General features: G+C 33.8%; 1 protein-coding gene across 4 annotated transcripts; it reads right to left on the bottom strand.

Annotated features, from left to right (window-relative positions):
• Positions 1-1,458: 1,458 nt before the first annotated feature.
• Positions 1,459-8,782, bottom strand: LOC132164107 (origin of replication complex subunit 4). Of its 4 annotated transcripts, none has more exons than XR_009438353.1 (17): positions 8,634-8,782; positions 8,299-8,389; positions 8,143-8,199; positions 7,107-7,154; positions 6,230-6,280; positions 6,104-6,147; positions 5,962-6,025; positions 5,646-5,732; positions 5,299-5,390; positions 5,107-5,188; positions 4,171-4,256; positions 3,950-4,059; positions 2,914-3,006; positions 2,755-2,819; positions 2,507-2,650; positions 1,891-2,054; positions 1,459-1,723 (listed from the first exon to the last, which is right to left on the bottom strand). XR_009438353.1 is itself a non-coding variant. In XM_059574535.1 (16 exons), the coding sequence occupies exons 1-16, from the start codon at positions 8,741-8,743 to the stop codon at positions 2,019-2,021; spliced, it is 1,260 nt and encodes a 419-aa protein (XP_059430518.1). In that variant the 5' UTR covers positions 8,744-8,782; the 3' UTR covers positions 1,794-2,018. The 4 variants fall into 4 exon arrangements, 1 of the variants encoding a protein (XP_059430518.1); XR_009438350.1 differs by having other exon boundaries at positions 1,459-1,728; XR_009438354.1 differs by lacking the exon at positions 7,107-7,154 and having other exon boundaries at positions 1,459-1,728.
• Between the last annotated feature and the right edge of the window lie 1,286 nt (positions 8,783-10,068).

Here is a 10,068-nt window from a genome sequence, read left to right on the forward strand (position 1 = left end):
GTGGTTTCGGCCACCCCCTTGGAGCCCTCGGGGGTGGCCGAGCCACCCCCATCCGGCCAGATGAGCCACCCCCAATTTTTTTCCTTTTTTTTTTTAATTATTTTTTTTAAAATTAAAAAAAAAATTAAATAAGTGCCACGTGTCAACATCTGATTGGTCCATGTGTCAATCATAACGGTCAACTAACGGATTGACTAACTTGGTCTTTATTAAAACCCCAGGGGGGTCCTGTGATAAAAATGAAACCACAAGGAGAAAAAATAAAGTTGCCAAACCCTATGAGGGAATTAAGTATTTAACCCTTAAAAAAATTCTTCTAAACCTAATTTGAAAAGAAACTGTGTCTATCAAATATTTTCACCATTTTTGGGGGCATATTTTTGTTGTAGGTTTGGGTCGAAAGCAGTTATGGTTCTCTTTTCTATTTTCTTGAGTCCCTTTCTTTCTTTCTTTTTTGAGAGTAAAAAAGAAAGATAGGAAAAGGCAGGACACTTCACGCTATCCAACTATAGATTCAGCAAGGGAAACAGCTCATTTTTAGACATTGTACGCAAAGTAATTGACACTTCTATGTTTAATAATAAAAAGAAAATTGACACTTCCATGCACTTTTCTTTGGGTCCAAAGAGCTAAAACAAGAGTAGAAAAATATCCAAGATGAAGAGAGAGATCCTCCACTCATTTGTGAGATCCATGTGCTGGAGAGCAAGAAAAATCACAAGAGAGTTTCCTAGAACAATAAAATTGGTGAGCCACATCTGAATTCAATTTGAGAAAATTTTGGGGGTGGGAGGTGGAATCCATTTATGAATGGTTAGGGAAGATGAATGAGTCTTCCATGCATGAAGATGTTTCAAGAAACCCTTTTTTTACCTAGTTCTCCAATTAACGATCATCGTTTTTTATACTTAATCATTCAAAATTTCTTGAGACCACTAAATCAACACCCTAGATTTTTTATTTATTTATTTTTTTTTTTTGAGGTTGCTAAAGTAATTTATGAAGTTAATTATTTTTAGCATACCCCCCTTTTTTTTTTCTGGGCTACTTTGATATACCGTTAACAGAGAAGAGAATTACATTTGCAACCCAATAACTTTAGGTTTATTCTTTTTTATACATTATACAATAAACTAAGAAGGAACCATTGATGCGTAAGATACCTACATAAAGACAAGATGCAATCGAGGTTGCGGGAGAAAGTATTGACAGTTTTGCTCATCACATTGCAGGAAAAAGCAGACCAAAAACATTAAAAATGCAAGAACTCTTGACCCACTAACTTCTCTATAATCTTGGACAATTGAAATGTTAGAAGTGGTATGAACAAAATTTTCCTTCAAATTAAAGAAAAATTTCTCCAACCCAATCTATTAAATTGATGTTTGCATTTTTATTTAATTCTCGTAAGGAATTTTTAAGAATGTGCGTGTAAATTATGGACGCGTGCCAGTTTAATAAATGAGTTGGAGAAGAACTTTTCAAGATTTCAAAATATCATCAAACGTCCGGCTATATTGTCATCCACAGAGATTTCTGGTCAACGAGTTTGAGTCCAGCTATAGCGTAATGCATGTGGTACATATAAGATGCACGTAAGCAAAAAGGAGGGAAGGGGGTACTTGGGACGTAGCAGTAGGTGCACCTTTCATCTGGCTAAGTCATGAGTGGTGGACTGCTTCGCCAAAAGCAAAAATGCAATGAAGATGGCGGGGGATAGCAACTAAGCTACATTAATGGCAATAGTGACAATGGATAAGATAAGGGAAGAGAAAATTTGTGGAGAAAAAATGTTAAAAGAATCATGAATTTGATTCATATACAGTAATAATTAATTGAATCACAATGTGGGGTGACATCCATCTGGATGAATCTTAGTCAGCAGATTACCTGTGAAATGAGTTTCACTAATCCTTAAAATATAGTGAAATTTTCCTCAAAGGATTACTGATAATGGTAGAATCCACATTCTTCGATCATCACACAATCAGCAACCATCAATCTGTCCCTTGAATGTACTAAGCTTCGCGATCCATTAACTTAAGAAGAATGGCCTGCCAAGATGAGCATAATGATGCTTCAATTGCTGACTTTCAAAGAGATCATTAAATGCAATGACTATAATAGATTATAATTCATGACCAAAAGCAAAATTTTATAAGAAATGGCTAAAACATAAAGTGTTTCAGCAAGCTCCAAACAATTTCCATAAAGTCCATACTGCCTAGAGATTCATCTATAAAGAGAAAACAATATACTTTTGGCTTTTGCCCATATCTCATGCAGGGATGCAGGCAAAAAGATTGATTGAAGTCTAAGGGAATTAGCTACCTAAATTGCTAGCAATTTAGACGGTTAATGTGAGAAACCATAATGGTACCCACATGCCCGGATAACTCAAATTGTATTTGAATAAGTGGGTCATATATATGATATCTCACATTAGTTGCCTAAATTGCTGATGGATCCCAATTTTAAAAAGACACATTTTCCACTAGTTACTTACAGGACAGGAACGATATGATTTTAGCCCCTGATGTAGTTCATGGAATGAGATTAGAAGCTTCACTGGACGAAATTCAACAGATTGATTATATGCTCTATTGTCTGTAAAACAGATTAATTCACGATGAAGAAGGTGTTCAAATGCCTGCGAAAGTTATAGCAAAAATTAGTCAAAATTTTTCTACAAAAACGTATTGGAAGAGAACACCCTAAGATCCCCGTACACAAATTTGAAGAGAGCTTTCATACCCGTAAGCACACATTTTGTGCATAATAATCAGACGTCATGAAAGAATCATGTATGCTCTTGTACTCTGCCAAGTATGACAAACATGTAAGTAGTTGACAAACCTGATCATATTAATGAAGTGATAACCAAAAAAAAAAAAAGAAAGATCAGAAGTAGACCTTTCATTACAGCATTAAAGTTGTATGAATTTTTCTCTTTAACTTCCAACCTCTTCATGCATACCAGAACATAAAGTTCCAAGACTGAGCAATCTGTTTGAACAAGTTGAATGTGCATTCAAAATCATTAGTTTAACCAGGGGGTGAACGTTAGATCACTGCTTGGCTTGCATAAACAGGCTTTTTATTCAAATGTATGTTGCCATAAAAACATGCATGCCAGCCAGCGAATTATTTGAACTTCTTCAGTTGTTCTTGCACTGATACACGGGTTAAGATGCTAAACTTGCAAAGCTCAAATTTGATTCCATGAATGAGTTTATCAATTTAAGTATAGCTACATGTTGTCTCAAAAGAAAATTTGCTGACCATAGCAACTTTATTTATTTGAGTAGTTACTTATTACAGCTTGCCAAACAGATAAATAGGAGTAAGAGAAGAAAATATTAGCAATAAAGCCAAGTCTCAATCACACGTCAATAGGCACTAGGAACATCTTGTATTTTGACACTTACAGTTTTTTTTTTTTTTTTTTTTTTCTTTTTTGTCACTGAAAACAAAAATTAAAGCATGGAAATTAGCTAGAGAATTAGAATCTAAATGAGATCCCATCATGGGAAGAGCTGCTTCATCTTCTTCCTCTAATCGTACCCTCTCTCGCAGAACATAAAACAGAGAAGTAGAAACATAAATGAATAAATAAACAACTAAACGGAATTAAAAAAATGAATTGAGTAAAATATCTTGTGTGTAAAAGAAACTGAGAAAACACAAGAAAGATGATTTTGCATTCCAGCAGCTTCTTTAGGCCAGATGAATGACCTCAAGTTGATAAAAACAGTATCTGAGCACCAAAGAATGGAAAAGAGTCCCAGAATGAAAGGGAGTAAAGTGATATGTTTATAGGAGTATATTACTATTCTGCAGGAAGAAGCAACTGGCAGATGCCTGTAGGTGGGGGTTGGGGAATGAAGATTTATGAGTACCAAATAAGCAATACACACATATCAGAGATAAAGAAATCAAATCTTCAAACCTTTTATACATTCCAACTTTGGCTGTCTTTGGATATTTGAGAGAGCAGTTTTGAAATACTCAAGTGATAGGAGCCCAGATCCCGAATCCATATAAGAAACAGCCCGAAATCTAGTGTCATGGTTTATCACACTAAGTTTAGTAGAGGAAGAAACATGCTCATAAATAGAACTTATACAATAGCACAGACATTCTGTGTTTCTGCATGAAGGAAGAACTTACAGAAACCTCAACAGGTCGTTCACAGAGGCATCAGAATTCATATGTGTATTAATAGTTTGTTTGAATTTATCATCTGCTAACATATTCTGTAAAATGTCAAGGAATTCTTAACCAGATATAAGAAAACAGATCTTTCATGATTCAAGATAAAAAATGTAATGTCAAAAATTTATCCTAAAAGTAAGTTATAAGTTTCAAATATATAATGCTTCCTGGACACAAGCAAGCCATGTATAACAAATATTTTTTGTTTGAAATTGAAATATTCAGGCTATAAGGTTGTAGCACACAGCAAACTTATATTTTTTTAAAAGGGTTTTCCTTTGTATTCATAATTGTGAGTGCATAACAAATTATGACAAAAAAGAGAACAAGAAAACATTAACACATTTTTTGTATGAAAAGGCCTACATTAAAAACTTTAGATAACCCCATTTTACATTTATGCTTCCTTGGTAATTAAAGTGATCAGACTTTGGGGAGTGCTTGCCAAATTCATAACAAGCCAGAAGATATCTTTCTGAATTAAAATTGTAGGTTAATTTGTCACCACTTCCAATCTCAATCTAAATTTGACATAGTGTTGGCACTTGGCAGACACATAATCAAGGAATTTGTTTTCAAAAATGAATTGCTCACTGGACTCCACATTCTCAGTTTCAATTTAATTTAGATGTGCTTTCTCTAAACCATATCTCCTAAAACTACTTTAGTGAACTTATCTGTCAAACATTCAACAGGGCCACTTTTGGTGCGTAAGAGAAAATGATAAGTTACAAAAGTTTTCAAATTTAGTTCAGAAGAAGGTTCTTATACTATGCATCCTAACGACCTCTTAGAACCTTTTGGAAGCTGATTTCAAACACACCTTAGTCTCTTTTGATGTAAAACAACATTTTTTAAAATGCCCATGCTGATTTATCATTGGAAGGATACTTGAAGTTTAGCATTAAATTCAACAGCATAGTCATGAGGAAGGGTTGAGTCTATTGGCAATGAGAAAATGTGCTCCAACAATCTGCAGAACCAGAACACAGGAAAATAAAGACGAGCATTTGTTAAACTTATATTCTTAATATTTGGGCAAAACCATGGTGTCATCTCTGATTCAACGATAAACAAACTTACCTCTCTATGTCTCCCTGAGAGGGAGGAAGAAACAGAAGCTTTCTATGTGAAAAACGAGATCTTACTCTTTTTTCCAAAAGCTGATCAGCATCCTGCACACAAAATAGCCTCATTTTTCAATATTCTTCACAATGCGATCTGCATTTATATCTTTTTCTGCAGCCAAACATTTCTATGCAGTCTGCATATAACGGCAATGGGCAAAATTTTCAATTTTTTTTTTACACTAATTAATAGAGGCCCAAGGCAAGAAGGGCTTCCATTTCTTTCTAATTTAAAAATTCATCATGTGCACAAACCTGAAGATAATATACAAGACAGATAAAAGAAACTTGAAAGCACCATACCAGTCGGCAACTCACACCAATGACAACAGCTTGAGATGTTACTGATTGCATTGCATCTAGCAAACTATAAAGTACTCGTTGCTTTCCCTGCAAAGAACCACAAAAAATGAAAGTAGAAATGTTATAATCAGAGAATTCAAACTGAGCAAGCACAGTTGTATATGTCAAATGGCACCTTTTCTTCTTAATACAAAGGATATTTTACATGCGCTATCGTTGAATTCAATCAAAGAAATAATGAAGGAACAAACATGAATGTCAAACTTCATAAATTCAGCATTGTGAAAGCTATTGGCACAGGATGGAGGAGTCTTACCTGAGCAAACAGGTCAAACTCATCCAGCACAAAAATAATTGTTTTATGCGCTAATCCACACTCCCTAAACACCAGAAATCACAACTGCATTAAAATTTAAACCATTTCAACAAGAGCTACATCAAGCAAACTTTATACTCACCTTAACATGGCTATCATGAATTGGGAGTTATCATCAAATGATGCCTATGAACCACGTCAAGATCAAGAAATGAGAACCATTTAGTTGTAAGTGCATCCCTGAACTCAAATAGATAATATAAGTTACCATTTTTGAGAATATCAGTTGATGCTCTACACATAACTGTCTAGCAATTTCCTGAAAAGATCAACAACCATGTTGGAGAAACTTCATAACCCTTTGGATAAAATTCTTCATGTGAGCAATACTCTAGAAAAAATGATAAAAAGAAGTAACACATCAATGCATACACATATGCATCTGTTTTTAAATGTACATGCATTTCCTAATTTTCTTTTGCTTATGGTTTGCAGGTCAAAACAATGAGTTCTCTTGTTATTGATAATAATCCATATGCAGTCATTCATTGCTTTTATGCAATCATTCCATGAATGTTAGTCTCTACTCATTTCTTGAATCTTCTCTTTGAGATTTATCAAATGTCAGCATCATCTTATGCCTAAAACTCCATACAATTTCATTAAAAACACTTCCTTGTCTATGATAATGTCACACGGCATACTCAGAATTTATTATCTCACATGGTACATCGTATTCTTCTTCAATACACCATCGCAAGAATTAACCTATAAGATATGGATCTGTAACGCAGCTTTGCTATATATAAATTATTGCCGTATTGAGTATCAACCATATAAGGTCAGAAGTTAATTATACCAGCAACTCGGTTTCATTTATGCAATGTGAATTGCATGGTAAATCCATATAAAATAAAAATTCTTGCAAAAATGAATGTACAATCTCGAGTTCAATCGATATCAAGTAACTTCAAAGACGAAAAGAACAAAAAGAAAAATTAACAAGCGTGATTCAACCTTATACCATCAGCTATTTTAATTAGTTGGAAGTATGACTTCATAATAAAATAATAATATGATTTGGCAATACGACAGAAAACTCTATGTTATTAAGCGAGAGTATGACCGAGCATGTAGTATCAAACCTTGAAAGCGCAATTGTCATCACGGTGCAAAAGGCCATTCAACCTTATCTGCAACAAAATATCCATATCAACTTAAGTTATGTTGAGTCAACTTGTTATCCACAAGGAAAGGAGGGGTTGAAGTGATAGTGGAGAAGGCGAAGGCTAGTGCATGACTAAACCCTTGAATCCATAAGGTTTGCAATCTGGTAGCTAGATGAGAAACAAAGATTCTGGAATTTTGTTGATTGTTGTTAGAAATGATTTTTGTTTTACAAATAGGATGTCAATTTAAAGGTTGCTATAAGAAAAAATAAAACAGTCCTAATTAATACAGTGCAAAGACTCAATTTTGACCAAAATACTCTTTACAACACTGAAAAAAAAAATGGAAATAATACTAGTCCGCCTTCTTCTTCTTTTCGTAAGTAGAAAATACCAAAAATAACAGAAGTTGTCCTGCGGGAGAGGGCGGGTGTTGTTGATGGTGCATTTGGTTGTCCAATGAGATATTGGATATGCCTTTTTTTTTTTAATAAGTCGAAATTGGATATGTTTGTTGGAGTCAAGATAGGAAGTAAATATCGACTTGAAAGGGGTTACTGAAAAAAGCTGGAGCCACTGCCAAAATAAATGACATGTTACAATTTTATGGTTCCATAACACGCCCCCAGAATAAGTTTCTACTAGCAAGTATGTTGGTGGATGCCATTTTATAAGTGCCCCTATGCGGGTGGACTTACAAATAACATATTGCATGAAACAAAATGAGGCAATTCCATTTTTGATGGGTTGCCCAACTGCACCTCGAGTATATCCTAAAACATCTTTATTAAATCCACAATTTATTCTCCTCAATCACCTCAACAACGAAACACCATGTTATCTACTTTAAAGAGTCACCGATATAAAAGATATGGTTCATCTCAAAGGTAAAGTCCTCTCAAATGCTTTCATTTTTCTTGTAAATAATCCAGATGCCCCAAAATCTAATTAAGACGTTTTCTAATTTACTATTACCAATTCAAACGAAGAAAAATGTTAAATCGGTCCTTACGACTGAAATCATATCGGCATATTCCAGCAACAAGTCTTTGAGAACAAGCTCCAGCACCTAACAACATAAGAGAAAAAAAAAAAAACATAAAGAATACAAACACCAATAAACGAATTGCGAAGTGCTAATAGAGCTTAACCAAAGAAAAATGCAAACCGCGATTTTCCCAGAACCACGGGGGCCAAGAAGCAGGATCGAGTTGTTGCATGCCTCGGTGACTGAACTTGATATTATGAACTTCAATTTGCTGCCCAAAAATCAGAGAACCGCCTTAGTTCTCAAAGAACCTTGGGAAACAAAGCAAAATTGCGAATAATTGTTTCTCATTTTCCTTTTGGTTATTCTAGTATTTTCAGGAAGAAATCGTCTCAATTAATAAAAGCACTTTCATAAGAACCAATTTGGCGAGGATTCTAGAATTCTTTCTTCAACGACATTTTCTCGGGAACCAAACAGAGTGATTATGAAATTAAATAGAGAGAGAATCACACCTGTAATTGCTCTCCGGAGAATCAGAAAAAGCCCTGAAGACAAAACTAGGGTCACAGAGTCTGCTTCGGATAAGCTTTAGCGCTTCCTCCGCCGCACTCTCTCGTCCCATTGTTGAAACCCTCCGCTCAACGAGTGTGAACACACCAGAAAAAATGGCGGGAAAGACGAAGAAGAACGAGTAGGGCAGCCAAAGCTTATATACATGAGTCCTATACGGTAAAGTTCTTCGTGGGCCGAACAACCTTCATGGGCTAGGGGCAGAGCCCAGTCCAAGTCAGAGCTCTCTCTCCCTGTTGATTTTTATTAAAAAACATTAACAAATAACAAACAATTAGAAACTCAAAACACTTATAAAACACTAAAAATTATTTTCACGTCATATTGAAATATTTTTTCAATAAAATAAAAACAAATCATGTAAAAAGATAATCAAACGGAGGGGCCACCAAAAATCATGTAAAAAGAATTATCATTTCCTCGCAAATCATACCCTCGGTTAGCATTTGGCTTTAAAATTGACGGAAAAATTCTTATGTGTTAGACATAAGCCTTTTTTAAAAAAAACTTTAAATTTTTTAAATTATTAAAACAATACTATATATATATATATATATATATATATATTGTGTGTGTGTGAGAAAAAGACACCTAAGGAACCATAGGACTACTTTTTTTGGGTGTTTTATTTTTTAATATTTGTTAAGGTCATTTTATTTAATATAAATGTTACAAATTCTTTCAAGTGCTCACTCCCTACGTGACTGTGAAAATTACTATTATAAACTACATGTACTTTCATTTGTTATTTCAGTTAATGGTGACTTTTACAATCACATAACTCACGTCAAATTGTGAGCACTTGAAAGTATGCATAACTAAATAAAAATAAAATTATGTGTAGTGCATATGGGATATTTTTTGTTCATCTAAATGTTAAATATTAATAAAAGATGTGATTTGTAAAGAAGTGGTAGCAAAGGAGTTAAATATAAACTTTTAAAGTCTAGTGGTGTAAATTTATAGTGTTTACTCTTATGTGGTCATTCCTTTATACGTCAATAAAGAGTTATTATAAAACTCTCTTGAATGTCGCTTTAAAAATAAGATGATTTTTAAAATTATAATTTGATCAAAATTAAATAGTGATTCATTATAAGTTCAATTGTAATTTTAAGAGTCACATATTTTTTGGAGGCACACACAAAAAAAACTTCTACCATTACTCAACAATAAAAACCACAATTAAATAAATTAATAAATAAAAATGCATGTAACATATAACCAAAATTTTTACTATTACAAGAGAGTGAGCCCTTAAAAGTCAATGTTTAAGAATATGTGTTGTGTGTGCATCTTTTGTCAAAATTAATCATTGTAGTTTATATAATAGGAAATTATATATAAACTCCTTAAGTCAACGCGCTTTTATTAAAA

The sequence above is a fragment of the Corylus avellana genome, chromosome ca1, assembly GCF_901000735.1.
Source record: "Corylus avellana chromosome ca1, CavTom2PMs-1.0".
NCBI classification, from domain to species: Eukaryota; Viridiplantae; Streptophyta; class Magnoliopsida; order Fagales; family Betulaceae; genus Corylus; species Corylus avellana.

Excerpts from the sequence above, each read along its gene's own strand:
- LOC132164107 (XM_059574535.1), bottom strand. The coding sequence starts at position 8,743 with ATGGGACGAGAGAGTGCGGCGGAGGAAGCGCTAAAGCTTATCCGAAGC. Across the intron at positions 3,007-3,949 it reads AAAGTTGGAATGTATAAAAG|ATTGCTCAGTCTTGGAACTT; the intron begins GTTTGAAGATTT and ends TTGTTCAAACAG. Across the intron at positions 2,651-2,754 it reads CACAAAATGTGTGCTTACGG|GCATTTGAACACCTTCTTCA; the intron begins GTATGAAAGCTC and ends TAACTTTCGCAG.